Raw genomic sequence first — 25,497 nt, 5'->3', positions numbered from 1 at the left:
AACATTGAAATAAAATATTTAATGTTACAATCTATTTTAACACTGGTCGTTGGGGCAGTTTCATTCACGATTGGACAAATCCAAGGTGCTGAATGCTCAAGAAGCACATGACTCCGCACAATGTGTCACAGGTTACATTTGGGCCCAGTGTTCACAGGGATGGCCCTCAGTTCTGTCCGCATGCACAAGTACTCCCCTATCACGGCCATCAGTGCAATGCACACAATGTTCACGAGCCACCAGCTCAGTGCTGTGGGAAAGTGTAAGTTGTAGATCCAGCAGCCTATAAAGTGGAAGATATGGATGGTCACAGTAAAATCCAGACACTGCTTCCCTCTTCGGATAAAATACCACAATCCAAGTGCACTTGTGAAGGAAACAAGGAAAAGGTAATTAGATGCACTATTTACACACAACAGACTGGAATATATTTTAGAATTTTCCCACTCCAAAGACTTGAGCATTTAGTATACATTGACACTCCAGTGCAGTACTGAGGGAGTTCTACACTGTCACAGGTGCTTTCTTTTCAGATGAAACATCAAATCTAGGTGCGCCCTCTTGGTTGGGTGTAAAAGATCTGATGACACTATTTTGAAGAACAGCAAGATGGGGTTTGGGGGTCTCCTGTCTCATTCAACTCAATCAACATCAAGTGAAACAAATTGTTTGGTCAGTATCACATTGCTCACTGCTTGTTTGCTATAGGAGCAAGGTGTGTGCAAATTGCAGCACTTGCTGACTACACTACAAAACTACTTCATAGGCTGTAATACGCTCTGGCACATCCTGAAGTGATGAAAGGTGTTGTGTAAGTACAAGAGGACCTTTATTCTCTGCTGGGTTATGCTCATTGAGTCTAAGGAATGGGCACTTTTCATCATAGGCACCCATTGCCTAAATCATACGCCTAGCTCACATGGAGTGTTGCACCAAAATTGCAACCTGCAGGAAGTTCCCTGTACTGCATGAGTGTATCATTTTCCAGTATCCTATGGGCCCTTTGACAAACTGCCAACTTAGTATCAAATTCAGCTCATTTGTGTTGTGGACTGTTTCCACTCATTAGTAACTGTGTAGTCACTGGCTAAATTAATTTCATGTAGGATTCCTGAAGTCTGAAAGGAGAGGAAGGCTATCTCAATACATTAGTCTGAGCTGGTTTCAAACCCAGGATCAGGGGGTGGAAGGACAGTTTTTAAAAAAACCAGCCCATTGTTACACTTGGCGGCATGGCAGCACTGCTGCTTCACAGCTCCAGTGACCTGGGTTCGATTCCCGGCTTGGGTCACTGTCTGTGTGGAGTTTGCACATTCTCCTCGTGTCTGCGTGGGTTTCCTCCGGGTGCTCCGGTTTCCTCCCACAGTCCAAAGATGTGCAGGTTAGGTTGATTGGCCATGTTAAAATTGCCCCTTAGTGTCCTGAGATGCGTAGGTTAGAGGGATTAGTGGGTAAAATATGTAGGGATATGGGAGTAGGGTCTGGGCGGGATTGTGGTCGGTGCAGACTCGATGGGCCGAATGGCCTCTTTCTGTACTGTAGGGTTTCTATGATTTCTACGAATCTATGATTTTCTTAGCTCTTAAGAATCTCAGAGTGGGGCAACATAGATTTCATGAAGCCATCCTCAACAGATCGGTGGACAGTAGTGTATAGTGTCATGTTACAAGATTTGTAATCCAGAGGCCTGGATTAATGCGTTGGAGTCTTGAGTTCAGATCCCACCACAGCTGCTGGAGAATTTAATGAATCTGGAATAAAACGCTAATCTCATTAATAATGACTGTGAAGCCACTGAATTGCCACAAAAAGCAATGTCCTTCAGAACAGGAAATCTGCCATCCATACTTGGTCCTGCCTACATGTGACTCGAGTCGCAACAATGTGGTTGACTCTTAAATGTCCTGTAAAACGGCCTAGCAAGCCACTCTATTGTAGATGGCTCAGCACCACCTGCTCAAGTGTAATGTGGTATGGGCAATAAATGCTGGTCTTGTCAGAGGTGCTTAGATCCCAAGATGAATAAAAAAAGTATTATTTTAAATTTTTGCTGGTTGGAAACTTTTCTAAATTGGACATGGTATGTGTATAAAGAGAAATGATGTGGAGATGCCGGCGTTGGACTGGGGTAAACACAGTAAGAGTTTTAACAACTACCAGGTTAAAGTCCAATAGGTTTATTTGGTAGCAAATGCCATTAGCTTTCAAGCTCCCAAGGACTTGGCTATCGGTATATCAGACACTGATAGCCAAGTTCCGCACACATGAGGACGGCCTAAACCGGGATGTTGGGTTTATGTCACACTATCAGTAACTCCCACAGCTTGCCTCCTGGACTTGCAGAATCTCACTGGCTGTCCTGTCTGGAGACAATACACATCTCTTTAACCTGTGCTTAATGCTCCCTCCACTCACATTATCTGTATCTTTAAGACCTGGTTGGTTGTAGAGATTTGCATTCTAATCAGTATTCTGTTACTAGATTTTGCGTCTCTGTGCCCTGTTTGAGAGCAGATTTCCACCCCATCTGACGAAGGAGCAGCGCTCCAAAAGCTAATGGCATTTGCTACCAAATAAACCCGTTGGACTTTAACCTGGTGTTGTTAAAACTCTTACTGTATAAAGAGAAAGACAGAGCTCTCACCATTTCTACAGGTATCCTGTTTAAATCTAGGTTTAAATGGCAATTCAAGTGAACAGATTACTTATAATCCTTTGGTGACTTCTCATAAAATGTATAGGAATGGCACTGGGTAAATTGCTCCCACGGAAATCTGGTGTAGACACAGCAAGTTGAATGGCGTCCTTCTGTTCTGTAAACATTCTGTGATATAATGCCATCACGAGGAATTCAATCAAGCAACAGTCGTGGAATAATTTAGAAATTAAATAAAGGAGATGAGATTCAGCCCTTTTCGTATAATCCAATTGATATCCTTTAGGTGATATTAATAAGTCACTACCAAGATCTTAATTGAAACACTCCATATACATTGTTATTTGGTCTGCTATTCTCTGAACACTTCTAATCTGTGTATGTACTCACCATGTGAGTGAATTGAGGATAAATGCCATCATCGACAGCCTCCCCTGAGCTGTGGAAAATCCCAGCACCTAAATCACAAACAAACTGGGTTAATATAAAAAGAAAATTAAAACAAAGACATCACCTATAAAGACCAAGCCTCTAACCAGGTATGAACTAGGTACTTCCCAATACACCACAAGCAGGCAGCATGTATCAGCTCACTTCCAATGTCAAGAATTTGTTGCTGGTTTCACGGTTTCAAGAGGTAATTTGAATTTAAAGAAATGGGTCAATTATCTGTCTAAAAACCTGTCTGGACATGGAAGTCACTAAATTACACTGCAATGGGAAATGTGGATATGTACAGTGCTTCTTTCCAATATGTATGGTACTCAAAATTCAATGCTACCTTCCTTCCTGGCTCCAGTTTCCGTGACACAATTCAATCCGGTGTGCTATGGATCAGTGCTGAATGCAATAGTGCAGACCAATCCAAGTTGGAAAATTATTACAGTGCAAAGGCTGAATGACAAAATGGCGATTTTAAAAAAACCTGGTAAGTAGTCAAACGCAGGGGAAGTTTTGTTCCTTTGCTGCCCTTGACCAGCAGTTTTGAATAGAAAATGCAGGAACAAGACCTAGAGGTAACCAAGTCTACAGATATCCCACTTAAATGTAGATGTAAACCTGTTACCATCTGGGAACAGAAATGTGTAGATTGCAAAGAGTTAGTGAGTTCACAGTTTAGGAAAAAAAACAAAAAAAAAAAGCCTTTATTTAAAAAAATAATTTGAAGTATAATTTAGCCTCCCAAAGTTGATATAGATTAGCTGCTCTGTATTTTGACATTATAGATTATAATGCAACCCTCCCCACATCCCAGACTGAATGGCAACTATTACATCTGTTCCCCACAGGGCAGCTATCACCTTTCACAAAGTAAATGAAGGGGGAGGGGAGGGATAACAGTTCTGATGTTTGCTTTACTGTTGATAAAAAAATCATTAAAAGTCTTAATGGCATTGGTCAACAATTTCTCTACACTATGGGAAGCAGAAAGATTACTGTTAAAAACCATGTTAAAATTACAGTTACATTTTGGAAATAATCAAATGGCCCATTAATGGAAAGACTGTATCTGGTCCAAAACCGTCCACAAAAGAAAAACAACATCCGTCATTCGATTAGCACTAGACTTGTGCAATTTTCCAATTTACAGAAGTTTCTTTCTCATCATTTTGATGAATTGAACAGTATCCAGGAAGCCACCTGACAATACTGTCTCAATAGCCAAGAAAGAAAATATGAAGGAAGATCAGAGGATGCCAGAAAATCTCAGCAGTTCTGGCTGCTTTCTTTCCTTACAGATACTGCCAGACCTGCTGGGTTTTTCCGGCATCCTCTGTTTTCGTTTCAGATTCCAACATCCGCACTATTTTGCTTATTTTAGTAGCAAAAATGAAATGTATTTATTTGGAAACCATGGGGTCAAATTTCTTGTTTTGTCTCAGACAATCCTGGAACAAAAACCAAAACTGGAGGCCTGGAGTGCATCCTTCAATGCAAGGAGTATAACAAGTAAGACAAATGAACTTAGAGCCTTGATTCATGCGCAAAACCTGGATGTGGTTGCGGTAACGGAGACTTGGTTAAAAAAGGGGCAGAACTGGCAGCTAAATATTCCGGGATACAAGTGTTTTAGGTGAGACAGAGGGGAAGGTAAAAGAGTTGGGGGAGTTGCAATACTGGTTAGAGAACATATTACTGCTGTACACCTTGGAAGAATCATATAATGAGACACTGTGGGTAGAGCTCAGAAACAGGGAGGGAGCAGTCACTATGATGGAGGTGTACTACAGTCCTCCAAACAGCCCACAGGAAGTTGAAGAACAGATATGTAAGCAGATTCTGGACAGATGTAGAAATAATAGTGTTTTTGTCATGGGAGACTTTAATTTTCCTTATATTGACCGTAAATCCCTTGGGGCTAAGGGTCCAGATGGTGAGGAATTTGTTAAGTGTGTCCAGGAAGGCTTTTTGGAACAATATGTGAATAGTCTGACTAGAGAGAGGGGCGATACTGGACCTAGTACTGGGGAGTGAGCCCGGCCAGGTCAAAGTTGCAGTGGGGGAACATGTGGCAACAATGACCACAATTCGGTAAGCTTTTGGATATTCATGGAATAATTCGGGTCCAGATAAAAGCTGGAATAAGGACACTTTGCCTGAATGCACGAAGCATTCGGAACAAAGTAAATGAGTTGATGGTGCAAATCAGCACAAATGGGTAAGATCTAGTGGCCATTACAGAAACGTGGTTACAGGGTGACCAGGACTGGGAAATGAATATCCAGGGGTATCAGGCATTTAGGAAGGATAGACAGGATGGAAAAGGTGGTGGGGTAGCTCTGTTAATAAAGGATATCAGGGTAGTAGTGAGGGACGACATAGGCTCTAAGGAGCAAAACGCGGAATCATTATGGGTGGAGATAAGGAATAGTAGGGGGAGAAAGACACTAGTAGGCGTGGTCTATAGGCCCCCAAATAATAATGTTGAGGTGGGGAGGGCTATAAACAAACAAATAATGGATGCGTGCAAAAATGGAACGGCAATAATCATGGGGGATTTTAACCTGCATATTGATTGGCTGACTCAAGTTGTACGTGGTGGGATGGAGGAAGATTCTTAGAATGCTGTCGGGATAGTTTCCTTGAACAGTATGTTACAGAACCTACGAGGGAACGAGTTATCTTAGATCTGGTAATGTGTAACGAGACAGGTAGAATTAAGGATCTTCTTGTGAAGGACCCTCTTGGGTCGATAGATCACAATATGGTCGAATTTCTGGTACAGATGGAGGGGGAGAAAGTAGGGTCCCAAACCAATGTCCTCTGCTTGAACAGAGGGGAGTACGATAGGATGAGGGCTGAATTGGCTAAGGTGGACTGGGAGAGCAGACTGGTAGGTCTGCTGAGGAACAGTGGAGGATTTTTAAGGAGATATTTTTCAGTACTCAGCAAAAATATATTCCGGTGATAAAGAAGGACTGTAAGAAAAGGGATAGCCAGCCGTGGATAACGAAGGAAATAAAGGAGAGTATTAAATTAAAAACCGATGCGTACAGAATGGCCAAAAATAGTGGAGACTTAGAAGATTGGGAAAGCTTTAAAAAACAACAAAGAATGACTAAGAAAGCGATAAAGAAAGGAAAGATAGATTATGAAACTAAACTAGCTCTAAACATAAAAAATAATAGTAAAAGGTTTTACAAATATATAAAAAGGAATAGAGTGGCTAGAGTGAATGTTGGGCCCTTGGAGGATGAGAGGGGGGATTTAATAGTGGAAAACGAGGAAATGGCTGAGACTTTAAATAGTTTTTTTGTGTCGGTCTTCATGGTGGAAGACACAAGTAGTTTACCGAATGTTAACGATCGAGTGTTGGTAGGAGGAGAGGTACTCAATACAATTATTGTTACTAGAGAGGCAGTGCTTGGTAGACTAACAGGACTGAAGTTGGACAAGTCCCCGGGTCCGGATGGAATGCATCCCAGGGTACTGAAAGAAATGTCAGAGGTAATAGCGGATGCGTTAGTAGTTATTTATCAAAATTCACTGGACTCTGGGGTAGTGCCAGCTGATTGGAAAACGGCTACTGTTACGCACGCCGCTGTTTAAAAAAGGAAGTAGACAAAAGGCGGGTAACTACAGGCCGGTTAGCTTAACGTCTGTAGTTGGGAAAATGCTGGAATCCATCATTAAAGAAGAAATAGCAGGCCATCTGGATAAGAATGGTTCGATCAAGCAGACGCAGTATGGATTCATGAGAGGAAAGTCGTGTTTGACGAACTTACTGGATTTTTATGAAAATGTGACTAGTGCATTCGATAAGGTGCCTCACAAAAGGTTGCTGCAGAAGATTGGGGCACACGGAGTTGGGGGTAGGGTGTTAGCGTGGATTGGGGATTGGCTATCCAACAGGAAGCAGAGAGTTGGAATAAATGGGTGCTTTTCTGGTTGGCAGATGGTGACTAGTGGCGTGCCGCAGGGATCGGTACTGGGGCCTCAACTGTTTACTATTTACATAGATGATCTGGAGGAGGGGACTGAGTGTACGGTAACAAAGTTTGCTGATGACACGAAGATAAGTGGGAAAGTAAATTGCGTGGAGGAAGCGGAAGGTCTGCAGAGAGATTTGAATAGGCTGAGTGAGTGGGCGAGGATCTGGCAGATGGAGTATAACGTTGGCAAATGCGAAGTTATTCACTTTGGAAGAAATAATAGCAAATTGAATAATTATTTAAATGGAAAAAAATTACAACATGCTACTGTGCAAAGGGACCTGGGGGGTCCTTGTGCATGAGTCGCAAAAACTCAGTCTGCAAGTACAACAGGTGATCAAGAAGGCAAATGTGATGTTGGCATTTATCGCGAGGGGGATAGAATATAAAAGCAGAGAAGTCTTGCTGCATCTGTACAAGGCATTGGTGAGGCTGCAGCTGGAATACTGCGTGCAGTTTCGGTCCCCTTACTTGCGAAAGGATATATTGGCCTTGGAGGGAGTGCAGAGAAGGTTCACCAGGTTGATACCGGAGATGAGGGGTGTAGATTATGAGGAGATATTGAGCAGATTAGGTTTGTACTCGTTGGAGTTTAGAGGGCTGAGGGGTGATCTTATAGAGGCATATAAGATAATGAAGGGGCTGGATAGGGTAGAAGTGGAGAGATTCTTTCCACTTAGAAAGGAAATCAGAACTAGAGGGCATGGCCTCAAAATAAAGGGGGGTCAGTTTAGGACAGAGTTGAGGAGGAACTTCTTCTCTCAGAGGGTGGTGAATCTCTGGAATTCTCTGCCCACTGAAGTGGTGGAGGCTACCTCGTTGAATATGTTTAAGTCAGGAAAGATGGATTTCTGATCGGAAGGGGAATTAAGGGTTATGGGGAGCAGGCGGGTAAGTGGAACTGATCCACTTCAGATCAGCCATGATCTTACTGAATGGCGGGGCAGGCTCGAGGGGCTAGATGGCCTACTCCTGCTCCTATTTCTTATGTTCTTATGGAAAGGACGTGTGTTATCCTTAGGTTAAAGTGCTAAATTGAGGGAAGGCTAACTACAACCAGATTAGGCAGAATTTGGAGGCTGCTGTTTGGGAGAGACTGTTTGAGGGTAAATCCACATTTGGCATGTGGGAGTCTTTTCAGAAGCAGTTGATCGGAGTGCAGGACAGGCAAGTGCCTGTGAAAAGGAAGGACAGGAAAGGCAGGATTTGGGAACCATGAATGGCCAGGGAAATTGCAAGTCTAGTCAAAAAGAGGCCCAGCAATTTAACCTCTTGTCTCCCTCAGTAATCTGGGATAGATGCCATCTGGCCTTGGCGATTTGTCTGCCTTAATGCTTTTTAATACACCTAATACTTCCTCCCTCGTAATGATGACTTGTTCTCAGGGGTTTACATATCCCTCTGAGACACCACCAATCAACATGTCCTTTTTTGTGAATGCTGACGCAAAGTACTCACTTTGGTCCAGGTAACTAAAAACAGATGAAGCACTTGAAGAATACAGGGAAAGTAGAAAAGAGCTCAAACAGGGTTCGAAGGGCTAAATGTCCTTGGCAGACAGGATTAAGGAGAATCCCAAGGCATTTTATACATATATTAAGAACAAGAGGGTAGCTAGAGAAAGAGTTGGTCCACTCAAGGACAAAGGAGGAAATTATGCACTGAACCAAAGGAAGTGGGCGAGGTCCTTAATGAGTACTTTGCATCAGTATTCACAAAAGAGAGGGATATGTTGATTGGTGGTGTCTCAGAGGGATATGTAAACCCTTTCGAACAAGTTATCATTACGAGGAAGTGTTAGGTGTATTAAAAAGCATTACGGTAGACAAATACGCAGGGCCAGATGGAATCTATCCCAGATTACTGAGGGAGACAAGAGATTAAATTGCTGGGCCTCTAACAGAAATCTCTGTTTCCTCATTGGCCACAGGTGAGGTCCCAGAGAATTGGAGGATAGCCAATGTTGTCCCGTGATTTAAGAAGGGCAACCCGGGTAGTAATAGGCCAGTGAGCTTGACGTCAGCGATAGTGAAATTGTTGGAGAAGATTCTTAGAGATAGGATCTATACACATTTGGAACTGAATGGTGTTATTAGCGGCAGACAGCCTGGTTTTGCACGAGGGAGGTCATGTCTCACTAATTTGAATTTTTTGAGGAGGTGACAAAAATTATTGATGAGGAAAGGGCTGTGAATGTTGCCTACGTGGACTTCAGTAAAGCATTTGACAAAGTCCCTCATGGCAGGCTGGTGCAAAAGATTCAATCACATGGGATCAGGGGTGAATTAGCTAGATGGATTCAGAACTGGCTTGGCCATAGAAGACATAGAACATTACAGCACATTACAAACCCTTCGGCCCTCGATGTTGCGCCGACCTGTGAAACCAATCTAAAGCCCATCTAACCTACACTATTCCAATATCATCCATATGATATTGGACAACATCGTGGGCCGAAGGGCCTGTTTTGTGCTGTACTGTTCTATGTTCATATGTTTATCCAATGACCATTTAAATGCCCTTAATGTTGGCGAGTCCACTACTGTGGACAGAGGCTAGCGGTGGAAGGGCGTTTCTCTGAATGGAGATCTGTAACTAGTGGTGTTCAGCAGAGATCAGCGCTGGGACCTCTGCTGTTTGTAATATATGTAAATGACTTGGAGAAAACGTAGCTGGTCCGATTAGCAAATTTACAGATGATACTAGGATTGCTGGAATTGCGGATAGTAATGAAGATTGTCAAAGAATACAGCAGGATATAGATAGACTGGAAAATTGGGCGGAGAAATGGCAAATGGAATTTAATCCGAACAGATGCAAGGTGATGCATTTTGGTAGATCCAATTCAGGTGGGCGCTATAAAATAAATGGCAGAACCATCAGGAGCATAGAGCACAGAGACACTGTGCAGGTCCACAGATCCTTAAAAGTGGCAGCATATGTGGAAAAGGTGATGAAGAAAGCATGTGGCATGCTTGCCTTCATCAGACAAGGCATCAAGTATAAAAGTTGGCAAATTATGTTATAGTTATATAAAACGTTGGTTCGGCCACATTTGGAACAGTGTCCAATTCTGGTTGCCACACTACCAGAAGAATGTGGAGGCTTTGGAGAGAGTACACAAAAGGTTTTCTCAGGATGTTGCTTGGTATGGAGGGTATTAGCTATGAGGAGAGATTTAATAAACTGGGATTGTTCTCCCTGGAAAGATGGTGGCTGAGGGGCCTGATAAAAGTTTATAAAGTTTTGAGGGGTATAGTTAGGGTGAACAGTTGGAAGCTTTTTCCCAGGTCAGAAATGACAATTACAAGGGGGGAAAGTTCAAGATAAGGATAAGAGTTCAATGGAGGTGTGTGTGTGTGCGCGTGTGTGTGTGTGTGTGTGTGTGTGTGTGTGTGTGTGTGTGGGGGGGGGGGGGGGGGGGGGGGGGGGGAGAGTCTTTTTACACAGAGGGTGGTGGCCTAGAATACAGTGCCAAGTGAGGTGGTTGAGGCAAATACTTTAGCGACATTTAAGACTTATCTGGATAGACACATGAACAGGCAGGGAAGAGAGAGATACAAGTGACTGGCCTAGATGGGACAACGTGATCGGCGCAGCCTTGGAGGGCCGAAGGACCTGTTCCTGTGCTGTACTGTTCTTTGTACATCACTGTGGATCTGGAGTCACATGTGGCCAGACCAAGTAAGGACAACCGATTTCCTTCCCCAAGGGACATTAGTGAACCAGATGTGTTATGACAATTGACAACATAATAATGGTCATTATTTAATGACATTTTTTTTATTAAATTCAAATTTCACCATCTGTTGTGATGGGATTTGAACCCTGCTCTGCACAGCATTATCCTGGGTCTCTGGATTATTAGTCCAACGAAAATACCACTATGCCTCACCATGTAGCCACTGATTGTCATGGTGGCACACACCGGCCCACCAGTGATGTCATCATTTCCTTCCATTGTCAGCTCGTGTTACCTAGGTGTGAAAAATTGATGCTTGCAAGCATTCCTGGAGCAGAACTTTGGGCGTCCTACTGGTCTTCCGGCTTCAGTTACCTCTTCACTCAAAGTCTTTGGGTATGCAACTGTTTTCCATCCTGTGAATTTGCCCGAGCCAGCAAAATTGTCTCTGCTTGACTAATATCAACATACCAGGATCTTTGGGAGGCATTTGTGATTTTGTCCTTTGATGAGATGCCCAGAATGCACCATAAACAGCAAAAGGTGAAAGTCGTCTGTCATTCGCAGCCAATACCAAGGTACTGAAAACACAGGCCTCACAAACCAAGAGCCAACTTGATGCTATTCTACGCACATTTTTAGAGCTGTGATTTGGTAGCATGTATGCCTATATGTTTGTCAAGTTTTGGCATCAAAGACAGATTGTCTATCATTGTGGATCACTGTAGCAGAATTTGCTAACCACTTTCAGTTGGGTGTTATTTAGAGTAATTTAGGGAGAAGATGTGACATCCTATTCCATAACCACGGTTTTCCTGACACTGCTAGTGAGGAAGAACATATTACAGGTATGGGAGAGATAATCCATGTGTCTTTGTAGCCAAGTTGCCCCAAAAGAAAGTGCTGGTGACACAGAGTTCATTCAGGGCTCAAAGTTGAAAAAAAACCATTGCCACTGATCTTGCCCACCTCATGATGATCGAGGCATACTGGCCATAAATTTCTTTCCAACTCAACACGTGCACTGAAATCAAAGAGGATAAGTAGCTTTCTATCAATTGGAATGCGCCTCAAGACATCATGTACAATCAGATTTGATCTTTGTAGAGATCACAATTGGTATATAAATACAGATGTTGACAGTGTCTCCCATCAGATGATAAATGCAGAGATGTTGAGAAGCTGCTACTGGCAGCTCAATTGACTGTAACCTGTTGCAGACTGTGAAGCCTGCAACATGCTCTTTTTTTAATAATGCATACCTTCCTACAACAAACAACGTATCCCTTGCAGGGTTCATTTCATCTTCCTCCCAGAAAATAGGATAAATTCACTGTGTTTCAATCTGCAGAGGTAGGAGATGCTGCTGCAAGAAAAAGCACACACCACAAAACTTCAATTTTACTTACCTCATAACTAAACACTTGATCGAGTGAGCGACTGTTCTGTACCAGGCTGTCCACCACAGCCAACCAAATGCCGAGGAAACTGTAATAGATGCACTGCATCAGGATAATCTGGGATATGATGAGAACGGGATCCCATACATAGCTGCGGAAGTGCCCAGCCATTCCCATGGAACACCTTGCAAATTGCAACCAGCAGTGAGAACAACCACTCTCAGTCTTTAGTTATCGGGAGCATGATGCTCGCTGGGGCAAAGTGCCAGGAGGGAGATCAGAAACACTGGGGCCCCAGAGTCCAGAACAGATGTGCTTAGAACACCTGAGAAAAAAAGAGAAACAAATGTTTTCAGATGGCAAGTCAACATTACCATATATAATTCACGTGCCAGTATGATAGTCATAGCTAAAAGCAAATTACTGCTGGAATCTGAAACCAAAAGAGAAAATGCTGGAAAATCTCAGCAGGTCTGGCGGTATCTATAAGGAGAGAAAAGAGCTGACGTTTCGAGTCCAGATGATCCTTTGTCAAAGCTAAAAGGCATAGAAAGTGGGAGATATTTATACTGCAGGGTGAGGGAATGAAAGGAGTTATAGCCACAGAAACCAGGGAAAAGAGTGTGTGTGTGGGTGGTGGGGTGGGGGGGGGGGGGGGGGGGGGGAGAGAGAGAGAGAAGAGGAAGAGAGAGAGAGAATGGGACAGAGGTAAAATTTAGACAAGGGGAAGCAAAGGGGGAGAAAAGGGAAGGGAAGGGGGATAAACTAGGGGGAAAAGGGTGGAGGGGGGAAGAATAATGAAGAAAAACAATAAGGAAATAAAAGGTAGAGGACAGTAAAAAATTAAATAAAATAGAATGAAAACAAAGGGGTCGAGGTGGGGTAGAGCAAATTATCTGAAGTTGTTGAAATCAATGTTGAGACCGGAAGGCTGTAAAGTGCCTAGTTGGAAGATGTGATGCTGTTCCTCCAGTTTGCGTCGAGCTTCACTGGAACATTGCAGCAAACCAAGGACAGACATGTGGGCATGGGAGCAGGATTGTGTGTTAAAATGGCAAGCAACCGGAAGGCCAGAGTCCTGATTGCGCACAGACCGAAGCGATCACCCTGTCTACGCTTGGTCTCTCCGATATAGAGGAGACCAGATTGGGAGCAGCAAATGCAATACATCAAATTGAAAGAGGTGCAAGTGAAACGCTGCTTAACCTGGAATGAATGTTTTGGACCTTGGATGGTGAGCAAAGGAGGTAAATTTTCTCTTTTGATAGTCATAGCTTCCTGGAGATAAAAAAAGTTAGCAAAACATTTATGTTCATGACACATAGCTTGCGTCAATTTGAAGTGATGTCAGGACAAATGTATGTCAGCCCTTCAAGCCTGTTCCACCATTTGGGTCGATCCTGACTGTTTTGTGCCTCAATCTTATTTAACCATCTTTGATCCTTTTATGCACTTATTCTTCCACTCCACGCACCCCCCCCCAAAACAAAAAAAATCTATTAGTTAGTCTTGAAAATTTTAGCATTCACAACCTTTTGGGGAGGAGGGGGGTAAGGTAAGATTCCAGGCTTCACATCTAACCGGCGTAATTCCAATTTTATTATGCCCTCTTATTCTGGATATTCTACCAGAGAACAAAGAACAAAGAATAATACCGCACAGGAACAGGCCCTTCGGCCCTCCGAGCCCGTGCCACTCCCTGGTCCAAACTAGACCATTCTTTTCTATTCCTCCATTCCCACTCCGTTCATATGGCTGTCTAGATAAGTCTTAAACGTTCCCAGTGTGTCTGCCTCCACCACCTTGCCTGGCAGCGCATTCCAGGCCCCCACCACCCTCTGTGTAAAATATCTCCTTCTGATATCTGTGTTAAACACCCCCCCCTTCACCTTGAACCTCTGACCCCTCGTGAACGTCACCACCGACCCGGGGAAAAGCTTCCCACCGTTCACCCTATCTATGCCTTTCATAATTTTATACACCTCTATTAAGTCTCCCCTCATCCTCCGTCTTTCCAGGGAGAACAACCCCAGTTTACCCAATCTCTCCTCATAACTAAGCCCCTCCATACCAGGTAACATCCTGGTAAACCTCCTCTGCACTCTCTCCAAAGCCTCCACGTCCTTCTGGTAGCGTGGCGACCAGAACTGGACGCAGTATTCCAAATGCAGCCGAACCAACGTTCTATACATCTGCAACATCAGACCCCAACTTTTATACTCTATGCCCCGTCCTATAAAGGCAAGCATGCCATATGCCTTCTTCGCCACCTTCTCCACCTGTGACGTCACCTTAAAGGATCTGTGGACTTGCACACCCAGGTCCCTCTGCGTATCTACACCCTTTATGGTTCTGCCATTTATCGTATAGCTCCTCCCTACATTATTTCATCACTTCGCATTTATCAGGATTGAACTCCATCTGCCATTTCTTTGCCCAAATTTCCAGCCTATCTATATCCTTCTGTAGTTTCTGACAATGCTCCTCACTATCTGCAAGTCCTGCCAATTTTGTGTCGTCCGCAAACTTACTGATCACCCCAGTTACACCTTCTTCCAGATCGTTTATATAAATCACAAACAGCAGAGGTCCCAATACAGAGCCCTGCGGAACACCACTAGTCACAGGCCTCCAGCCGGAAAAAGACCCTTCCACTACCACCCTCTGTCTTCTGTGACCAAGCCAGTTATCCACCCATCTAGCCACCTCCCCCTTTATCCCATGAGATCCAACCTTTTTCACCAGCCTACCATGAGGGACTTTGTCAAACGCTTTACTAAAGTCCATATGGACGACATCCACGGCCCTTCCCTCGTCAACCATTCTGGTCACTTCTTCAAAAAACTCCACCAGGTTAGTGAGGCATGACCTCCCTCTCACAAAACCATGCTGACTATCGTTAATGAGTTTATTCCTTTCTAAATGTGCATACATCCTATCTCTAAGAATCTTCTCCAACAACTTCCCCACCACGGACGTCAAGCTCACCGGCCTATAATTACCCAGGTTATCCTTCCTACCCTTCTTAAGTAACGGGACCACATTAGCTATCCTCCAATCCTCTGGGACCTCACCTGCGTCCAGTGACGAGACAAAGATTTGCGTCAGAGGCCCAGCGATTTCATCTCTCGTCTCCCTGAGCAGCCTTGGATAGATTCCATCAGGCCCTGGGGATTTGTCAGTCTTTATATTCTCCAACAAACCTAACACTTCCTCCCTTGTAATGGAGGTTTTCTCCAACGGTTCAACACTCCCCTCCGAGACACTCCCAGTCAACACATCCCTCTCCTTTGTGAATACCGAGGCAAAGTATTCATTTAGGATCTCCCCTACTTCTTTGGGCTCCAAGCATAATTCCCCACTTTTGTCCCTGAAAGGTCCGATTTTTTCCCTGACAACCCTTTTGTTCCTAACGTATGAATAAAATGCCTTGGGATTCTCCTTAATCCTGTCTGCCAAGGACATTTCATGACCCCTTTTTGCCCTTCTAATTCCCCGTTTGAGTTCTTTCCTACTTTCTTTGTACTCCTCCAGAGCTCCCTCCGTTTTTAGTTGCCTGGACCTAACATACGCCTCTCTTTTCTTTTTGACCAGTCCCTCAATTTCCCTGGTTATCCATGGTTCTCGAATCCTACCCTTCCTATCCTTCTTTTTGACAGGCACATGCCTGTCCTGCAGCCCTAACAACTGTTCCTTAAAAGACTCCCACATGCCAGATGTGGATTTACCCTCAAACAGCCTCTCCCAATCAAGAGCTGCCAATTTCTGCCTAATCCCACTAAAGTTAGCCTTCCCCCAATCCAACACCTTACCCTTGGGACACCACTCATCCTTTTCCATCACTATCCTAAAGCTAACAGAATTGTGGTCACTATTTGCCACATGTTCCTCTACCGAAACTTTGAAGACCTGACCGGGCTCATTCCCCAGTACTAGGTCCAGTATAGTCCCCTCTCTAGTCGGGCTATCTACATATTGTTCCAAAGAACCCTCCTGTACGCATTTTACAAATTCCTCCCCATTCAGAGTCCCAGCTCTCAGAGGTGATAGTTTCTCTGTAACTACCCCACTGGATTATCATTTTCAACAACCAATCAGGTCAGGTCATCCTGATAATCATCCTGATTCATGAGGGGAAAGTTGTGCTTGACGAACTGGTTGGATTTTTATGAAGATGTGACTAGTGCGGTTGACGGAGGGGAACCGGTGGATGTGGTGTTTTTGGATTTCCAAAAGGCGTTTGATAAGGTGCCTCACAAAAGGTTGCTGAAGAAGATTGGGTCACACGGTGTTGGGGGTAGGATGTTAGCGTGGATTCGGGATTGGCTATCCCACAGGAAGCAGAGAGTCGGAATAAATGGGTGCTTTTCTGGTTGGCAGATGGTAACTAGTGGTGTGCCGCAGGGATCGGTACTGGGGCCTCAACTATTTACCATTTATATAGACGATCTGGAGGAGGGGACTGAGTGTAGGGTAACAAAGTTTGCAGACGACACAAAGATAAGTGGAAAAGTGAATTGTGTGGAGGGCGTAGAAGGTCTGCAGAAAGATTTGGACAGGCTGAGTGAGTGGGCGAGGATCTGGCAGATGGAGTATAACGTTGACAAATGTGAGGTTATTCACTTGAGGAAATAATAGCAAATTGAATTATTATCTAAAATGGAAAAAAATTACAACATGCTACTGTGCAAAGGGACCTGGGGGTCCTTGTGCATGAGACGCAAAAACCCAGTCTGCAGGTGCAACAGGTGATCAAGAAGGCAAATGGGATGTTTGCTTATATCGCAAGGGGGATAGAATATAAAAGCAGAGATGTCTTGCTGCATCTGTACAGGGCATTGGTGAGGCCGCAGCTGGAATACTGTGTGCAGTATTGGTCCCCTTATTTGCGGAAGGATATATTGGCCTTGGAGGGAGTGCAGAGAAGGTTCACCAGGTTGATACCAGAGATGAGGGGTGTTGATTATGAGGAGAGACTGAGCAGATTGGATTTGTACTCGTTGGAATTTAGAAGGCTGAGGGCGGATCTTATAGAGACCTATAAGATAATGAAGGGGCTGGATAGGGTAGATGCGGAGAGATTCTTTCCACTTAGAAAGGAAGCTAGAACTAGAGGGCACAGCCTCAAAATAAAGGGGGGTCAGTTTAGGACAGAGTTGAGGAGGAACTTCTTCTCTCAGAGGGTGGTGAATCTCTGGAATTCTCTGCCCACCGAAGTGGTGGAGGCTACCTCGTTGAATGTGTTTAAATCACGGATAGATGGATTCCTGATCGGCAAGGGAATTAGGGATTATGGGGATCAGGCGGGTAAGTGGAAGTGATCCACTTCAGATCAGCCATGATCCTATTGAATGGCGGGGCAGGCTCGAGGGGCTAGATGGCCTACTCCTGCTCCTATTTCTTGTGTTCTTATCCCTTAACCCTCAAACTTAAGACAACATAAGGCAAGTGCATAAAGTGTGTTCAACCTTTAACCTACAACCTTATGACTCAGAAACATGGATATTGTCAAAGATTCACTCAGTCCTTGCTGCAACATACAATAAAAACAGATTTTTTTCAAATTATACTTAGTTCTAATCTACTGAAATTTGCTCTTTTACAATAACATACAATTGAGCCATGACTGATAAACAAGAGCAAGATAATAGAAGCAAAATACTGTAAATGCTGGAATCAGAAATAACAGAAAATGCTGGAAAACCTCTGCAGGTCTAGCAACATCAAAGGAGAGAGAAAATAGAGTTAACATTTCAAATCTATATGGCTCTTCTTCAGAACAAGAGGTCACCTACAACTTATGACCCTGAAAATACAGGAGGCAAGAAAGAAGCCACACCATCCTTACAGTTCCTTCACAGTTACCGGATCAAAATCCTGGAACTCCCCTCCTAGCAAGCACTGTGATTGTACCTGCTCCAAGTGCACTGTGGTGGCTCAATGCCACCTTCTCAGGGGTAATTAGGGATGGGGAACAAATGCTGAACTTGCCAGCGGGGTGCACATCACACAAAATAATTTTTAAAATACTCGCTTAGTCAATGGCTCCAAATATTTGTTCTGAGGTCGGAGCTGAAAGTCACATGCACACACCAGAATCTTACACTACAATCAGCCTTAATAACTATCCATTGAAATTCAAGCTGGCAATACTGAAATCAGACACTAGAATTCACAGTAGACAAGATACATTACAAAGCAACTAGCTGAACAGAAACAGAGAGGCAGCAGGAAAGTTTCATTTAGTTCAGTCCTGGTGGTCAGGGGTGAAGACACTATATCACTGCTTCAAAGCAGATCAACTTGGAAGTAACACTGTTTGCAGTTGGACTTCCAAGAACAGCATGGAGTGGGCGAGAGGAGGAAGGCGGCGTTAGGAAGCCATTTCCCTCAGTAGCTGGTTGTGCAGCCTTTTGGGGCATTTCAATTTTCAAAAGTCTTCCACTAGTCACCGTAATTCTGGATGTCAATTATGATGAACAGGCTTTTCAGGCACTTGAATTGCTGGAAGTGATAGAGCTGAGAGAGGAGGGAGTAGATTGGATATTGTTTGATTTATTGTCACATGTATTAGTATACAGTGAAAAGTATTGTTTCTTGCGCGCAATACAGACAAAGCATACCGTTCACAGAGAAGGAAAGGAGAGAGTGCAGAATGTAGTGTTACAATCATAGCTAGGGTGTAGAGAAAAATCAATTTAGTGCTAGGTTGGTCCATTCAAAAGTCTGATGGCAGCAGGGAAGAAGCTGTTCTTGAGTAGGTTGGTACGTGACCTCAGACTGACGGAAGAAACATAGAAAATTACAGCACAAAACAGGCCCTTCGTCCCCACAAGTTGTGCCGAACATATCCCTACTTTTTAGACCTACCTATAACCCTCCATCCTATTAAGTCCCATGTACTCATCCAGGAGTCTCTTAAAAGACCCTATTGAGTTTGCCTCCACCACCACTGACGGCAGCCGATTCCACTCGCCCACCACCCTGTGTGTGATGAAACTTCCCCCTAACATTTCCCCTGTACCTACCCCCCAGCACCTTAAACCTGTGTCCTCTCGTAGCAGCCATTTCCACCCTGGGAAAAAACCTCTGAGAGTCCACCCGACCTATGGCTCTCAACATCTTATATACCTCTATTAGGTCTCCTCTCATCCTACGTCACTCCAAGGAGAAAAGAAGGTGGAAGAGAGTATGTGCGGGGTGCATGGAGTCCTTAATTATGCTGGCAGCTTTTCCGAGGCAGCGGGAAGTGTAGACAGAGTCAATGGCTGGGAGGCTGGTTTGCGTGATGGACTGGGCTACATTCATGACACTTTGTAGTTTTTTGCAGTCTTGGGCAGAGCAGGAGCCATACCAAGCTGTGATATAATCAGAAAGAATAGTTTCTATGGTGCATCTGTAAAATTTGGTGAGAGTTGTAGCTGACATGCCAAATTTCCTTAGTCTTCTGAGAAAGTAGAGGTGTTGGTAGGCTTTAACTATAATGGAGGGACCAGGACAGGTTGTTGGTTATCTGGGGACCTAAAAACTTGAAGCTCTCGACAATTTCTACTTTGGCCCCATCGATGTAGACAGGGGCATGTTCTCCCGTACACTTCCTGAAATTGATGACTATCTCCTTCATTTTGTTGACATTGAGGGAGAGATTATTGTCGTCCCACCAGTTCAGCAGATTCTCTATCTCATTCCTGTATTCTGTTTCGTCATTGTTTGAGATCCGACCCGCAACGGTGATATCATCAGCAAACTTGAAAATCGAATTGGAGGGGAATTTGGCCACACAGTCATAGGTGTGTAAGGAGTATCGGAGGGGGCTGAGGTTGCTTTTTTTGCTCCGTTGTACCAGAGAACTGATCTTGAAGTTCCAGATGGAACCCATACGTCATCTCAGCAAATGCTAAAATATTTCAATAAATGCTATTAAATTACATTTGCAAATTGAAATGTCAGAAAGCATTCACAAGCAGCCACATAATGCCTGAACGATGATCAACCACTATCATATATCTCAAATTAGGAAAACACAAGTCAAAATTTAGACTCACTAGTGACCTTTCATTTGAGATCTGACTTCAAATCCAGCTGAGACCAGCTGCTTTAAAGTCTCCTCCATTCCAACAAGAAAACTGATTTGAGAAGTCTCAATCTAGTTCTAATTCACCTTGGTCCCGGTTGAACCACAAGAACTAGGAACAGGTGTGGGCCAGTCAGCTCTTCATTTGATAATATCATGGCTGGCCTGATTGTGGCCTCAACTCCACCTTTCCTGTCAGTCCCTCTTAATCCTTGCCTCCCTTACTGATCAAAAATCTAACTCAGCCTTGAAGATATTCAATGACCCAGCCTCCACTGCTCTCTGGGGAAGAGAATTCCACAGACTAATGAACCTCGGAGAAAGAAATTTGCCTTACCTCAGTTTTAAATGGGAGAGTTCCAAACTGTGTCCGATTCCCCCACATGGGAAACATTATTGCAGCATCTACCCTCAGGATCTTACATGCTTCAATAAGACCATCGCCCGATCTTCTAAACTCCAATGGATATATCTCCAACCTGTTACACCTTTCCTTACAAGATAACCCCTTCATGCTAGGAATCAGTCGAGTGAATCTTCTTTTAACTGCTTCAAAGCAATTGTATCCTTTCTTAAATGAGACGACCAAAATGGTACAGGGTATTCTAAATGTGATTTCATCAAAAACTGTGGCAAAACTACCCACTTTTATTTTCTATTCTTCTTGCAATAAATGACAACATTCCATTTGTCTTCCTAATTACTTGCTGTACCTGCATATTAACTTTTCCTGATTCATTTACCAGAACATCCAGATCTCTCTGTACTTCAAGAGTGCTGCAATCTCTCCATTTACATAACATGATCTAGCTGCTTTTCTATTCTTCCTGCCAAAGTGGACAAGTTCACATTTTTCCACAATATACTCCATCTGCCATTTTTTTATCTTCTGGAGGCTCATGTCCAATTGACAACTTACTTTCCTACCTATCTTTGGGTCATCTGCAGATTTAGCTGGCGTACTTTTGGTCCCTCCATCCAAGTAATTAATATGGAAGCCCCAGCACTGATTCCTGTGGCACTCAACCCTGATTTATTGATTCACTCAAGGTGATGGCAAAGGACAACTGGCATGGAAAATGGAAAAGCAGCACATCGGACAGGAGGAAGTTTGGACTGAGACACACGGTTGAATAGGGAGCTCTCCGCTGCATTTAACATGATCTAGCTGTGCTGTGGATCCTGAAATAAGTCATCTTGCCAGAAAAGTGCAGGATTCAACAAAATAACCAGATTAAAAACTCAAATGCAAAGTGACACATGGCAACTTTTAAAGTTTTTTTGAAGCAAATGTAATACATGGTATTTGCCTTCTAAGCCATGCGATTTTAGCAACAGAAATCTATGGGTTGCTGGACAGTGACCACTAAATCAACTTCATCTTCAACTACACAGTGCAAATATCAGCAGGTACATCAGTGTGGCACACTGGAACTGGAACTAACTGAATCAATGGTAGGAACGGACAGACCTGGAAAATATCATTTCAATCCATCAAGCATGTTCTGGAGGTCACTTACAGAATATACACTTCACTATCTGTACTCACTCATATTCTTGCCAAATCAGTCTTGATCCTCCACTTGGGCTGCCCATTCTCAGGATAAAGCTAGGTTGACATCCGAGCACAATATTGGAAGAGCACTATACTGTTGGTGATATTCTCTTTTCTCTCTGGCAGATATAAAAGATCCTTTGGTGTAATTTTGAAGAACAGCATAAGGGTTTAACCCAGTGTCCTGCACAATGGTTATCCTTCAACCAGTGCCTCTGAAACATATGGCCATTAACACTATGGACGGCACGGTGGCACAGTGGCACAGTGGTTAGCACTGCTGCCTCCTCACAGTTCCAGGGACCTGGGTTCGATTCCTGGCTTGGGTCACTGTCTGTGTGGAGTTTACACATTCTCCCTGTGTCTGCGTGGGTTTCCTCCGGGTGCCCCGGTTTCCTCCCACAGTCTGAAAGATGTGCTGGTTAGGTACAGTGACCTGGACAGGCGCCGGAGTGTGGCGGCTAGGGGAATTTCACAGTAACTTCATTGCAGTGTTAATGTAAGCCTACTTGTGACTAATAAATAAACTTTCTGTTGTTTGTGGGATCTTGCTGTGGGCAAATCGGATACTGTTTTTCTTACAAAATGACTACATTTCAAAACACTATTGGCTGAAAAGCACTTTGGGACATCCTGAGATTGCGAAAAGTGCTACTTAAATGCAAGCCTTCATTTTATTTCACTCACCACACTGTGAAACACATCTTCCTTTTTATTCCCTCTCACTCGTTTCATCCCATACAACTCTGACGTTGCTAAGGGCATAGTAAACAGTTTCTCAGAATTCAACTTGTCGATTCTCTTAAAGATTGAACACTTCAATAAAATATCTTAGTTGCTTACTTTAGTATAAATAAACTCTGCTTTACAAAAATCTATACAAAAAGATTAAAGACATCTCAATGCAGTAATGCAAACTCTGGGTGCAGCCATCAGTTAAAACTGCTCAAGCTTTGCATCTTGTAGATTTCGATACTCAGGCAAGCACATCAGTATTTACAGATTCTACAATCATTTTCTTTTGGCTGCTCGATGAATAGGCTGACTTGTTGAAAATTAATAAAAAACATTTGCAGTACATGTTTATTGGTATAGAACCAATGAAACCTGAATACGGGAAGACATTTTGAGCTATCTCGATGCTTTCTCCCTCATAATTAGTATTCTGATGGGAGTGTCAGAAACATTCGCTTTACATTAATGCTTAGATTAATTAAATTTTCACAATGGCATGTGTTTCATTTGGATTGGTTAACATACAAATATAGGAAATAGGTGCAGAAATAGGCCATTTGGCCTCTTGAGCCTGCCCACTATTCCATAAGATCATGGCTGAATAGTTTATATTTCAAGTTCTATATTCCCATCTGCCCCAATAACTTTTGATTCCCTTGCCTAACAAGAATCTAATCTAACAGAAAGGAAGGAGACAGTAGGGATAAAAGGGACATTTTCAAGTTGGCAGTGAAGTTCCACAAAGATCCATGCCTTAGCTATCTACAATTTATAGTATGTACTGAGATCAAGAGAGACTGCGAGTAATGTATCTCAGTTTGCTTACAATACTGGGGATGCAAGAACACAAAAAGACTGCAGAGATAGACAAGGTGGTAGATGGAATATAATATGTGGAAGTGTATGATTATTCACTTTAGTCGCAAGAATGGGAAACCAGAATATTTTTTTTAAAAGGACTTAGATGGACTGAATGGTCTTTTTCTATGCTGCATATTTTACGTAACTCAAAGTAATATGAAATGCTAATGTCTAAACTGGTCTGTAGGTCAGAATGTTGTTCGATTATTATAGGTAACACCATGACATTGCAAACACTCTACTCGGTGGGAATATTCCAGGAAAGATTGTGCCACCAGTAAATAAGGACCATTTATTTGTGTGGTTGCCACGTTGCCCCCACAAGGCTGTATTCTCAGCCCCCTACTATAATCCTTATACACCTATAACTGTGTGGCCCCAAATTCCCCTCCAACTCAATTTTCAAATTTGCTGACTACACCACTATAGTGGGTTGGATCTCAAACAATGTCGAGACAAGAGTACAGGAATGAGATAGCGAATCTGGTAAACTGGTGCGGCGACAATAATCTCTCCCTCAATATCAACAAAATGATAGAGATTGTCATCAACTTCAGGAGGCGTAGAGGAGAACATGCCCCTGTCTACATCAACGAGGATGAAGTGGAAAGGGTCAAGAGCTTCAAGATTTTAGGTGTCCAAATCACCAACAACCTGTCCTGGTTCCCCCCCCCCCCCCCCCCATCCCCATCCCCATCCCCATGCCGACACTATAGTTAAGAAAGCCCACCAACGCCTCTACTTTCTCAGTAGACTAAGTAAATTTGGCATGTCAGCTACGACACTCACCAACTTTTACAGATGCACCATAGAAAGCATTCTTTCTGGCTGCATCACAGCTTAAGGTCGTGAATGTAGCCCAATCCATCACACAAACCAGCCTTCCATCCATTGTCTACACTTCCCGCTGCCTCGGCAATGCAGCCAGCATAATTAAGGACCCCACACACCTTCTCTTCCACCTTCTTCCATCAGGAAAAAGATACAAAAGTCTGAGGTCAGGTACCAATCAACTCAAGAACAGCTTTTTTCCCTGCTGCCGTCTGACTTTTGAATGGGCCGACCTTGCATTAAATTGGTCTTTCTCTACACCTTAGCTATGACTGTAACACTACATTCTGCACTCTCTCCTTTCCTTCTCTATGAACGGTATGCTCTGTTTGTATAGCACGCAAGAAACAATACTTTTAACTGTATGTTAATACATGTGACAATAATAAATCAAACTTTACATTTTGTGTTGCCAAGATTGCTAGGCTCAATATTTACCTAATCTAATAGTTCGAGTGGAATATCAAGGCAGTGTTTCGTTGAGGACAAAACGACAGTGGACATTTAAAAGACAGTGAATAAAATAACAGCAAATCCTCAACTGTTGGTCAATCAGGGCAGACCAAAAGGCAGAAGATCAATCTTTCAGACCGTGTTTGGACAGTCACAGTCCTCGGCAGGAAGGGAGTGGGCTGGAGGCGTCTCCAGCACCCCGTATAAAGAAACACTAACCTGGCGGCGGCCCGAGCGGTCAATGCTGCAGTCGGCCCTGGGCCTCGGGGCCGTATATCAGGCCAGGAGGTGAGGGTAGTTACTCGAAGCCAGGGATGGGGGGCTGGGATCTCGCCTCTCGGAGCTTTCAAACAGCAGCTACGCGGCTCAATCCGGGTCCTCAGAGCGGTCACCAGCAACAGCGGGACTGCCTGATGTCACATCCGGTGCGGCCTGATCTCTCTCTCCGCCCTCAGCAGTATCAACACTCTTGATAGGAGGCCGCATTGGGCCACATCTTCCGATTCGGAGGGAAGCATTCGCCGGCGCTGGGTGTGTCTCAGCAATACCGTTCGAACTCTAACAGACTCGTTGTTACACAAACAAAACTCCTCTCCCCCCCCGCCCCACACACAAACTTAAAATGGCGCCCAGCGGTTACCATGGCAACATATTTAAAGGGATTGGAAATCGTCCTCGGAGGATCCAGAGAACCCACATACCAGAACCCTGGTGCTCCGTTTGATTCTTTAGACATCCTAGAAACAGACATGTCAACTTCCCACAGTTTCAGATCATGGAGCGAGTACAGCGAAGATTCACCAATCTTGATTCCTGG

At 43.7% G+C, this 25,497-nt stretch overlaps 1 protein-coding gene across 3 annotated transcripts; it reads right to left on the bottom strand.

Moving 5' to 3' along the window:
* Nucleotides 1-25,287, bottom strand: sys1 (SYS1 golgi trafficking protein). Of its 3 annotated transcripts, XM_078236352.1 has the most exons (5): nucleotides 24,900-25,076; nucleotides 22,488-22,555; nucleotides 12,181-12,496; nucleotides 3,047-3,114; nucleotides 1-366 (listed from the first exon to the last, which is right to left on the bottom strand). In XM_078236352.1, the coding sequence occupies exons 3-5, from the start codon at nucleotides 12,346-12,348 to the stop codon at nucleotides 126-128; spliced, it is 477 nt and encodes a 158-aa protein (XP_078092478.1). In that variant the 5' UTR covers nucleotides 12,349-12,496; nucleotides 22,488-22,555; nucleotides 24,900-25,076; the 3' UTR covers nucleotides 1-125. The 3 variants fall into 3 exon arrangements, with proteins under 3 accessions (XP_078092478.1, XP_078092477.1, XP_078092479.1); XM_078236351.1 differs by lacking the exon at nucleotides 22,488-22,555 and having other exon boundaries at nucleotides 24,900-25,287; XM_078236353.1 differs by lacking the exons at nucleotides 22,488-22,555; nucleotides 24,900-25,076 and adding an exon at nucleotides 21,795-21,919.
* Between the last annotated feature and the right edge of the window lie 210 nt (nucleotides 25,288-25,497).

Source organism: Mustelus asterias, chromosome 20, assembly GCF_964213995.1.
Source record: "Mustelus asterias chromosome 20, sMusAst1.hap1.1, whole genome shotgun sequence".
Taxonomy (NCBI): Eukaryota; Metazoa; Chordata; class Chondrichthyes; order Carcharhiniformes; family Triakidae; genus Mustelus; species Mustelus asterias.
This window is presented reverse-complemented; position numbering and strand designations above follow the sequence as displayed.

What these genes read in the sequence shown, in the direction of transcription:
- sys1 (XM_078236351.1), bottom strand. Translation starts at nt 12,348, where the DNA reads ATGGGAATGGCTGGGCACTTCCGCAGCTATGTATGGGATCCCGTTCTC. An exon ending in ATCAAGTGTTTAGTTATGAG is followed by an intron (nt 3,115 to 12,180) that starts GTAAGTAAAATT and finishes TTTGTGATTTAG; the next exon opens with GTGCTGGGATTTTCCACAGC. An exon ending in ATCCTCAATTCACTCACATG is followed by an intron (nt 367 to 3,046) that starts GTGAGTACATAC and finishes TTCCTTCACAAG; the next exon opens with TGCACTTGGATTGTGGTATT.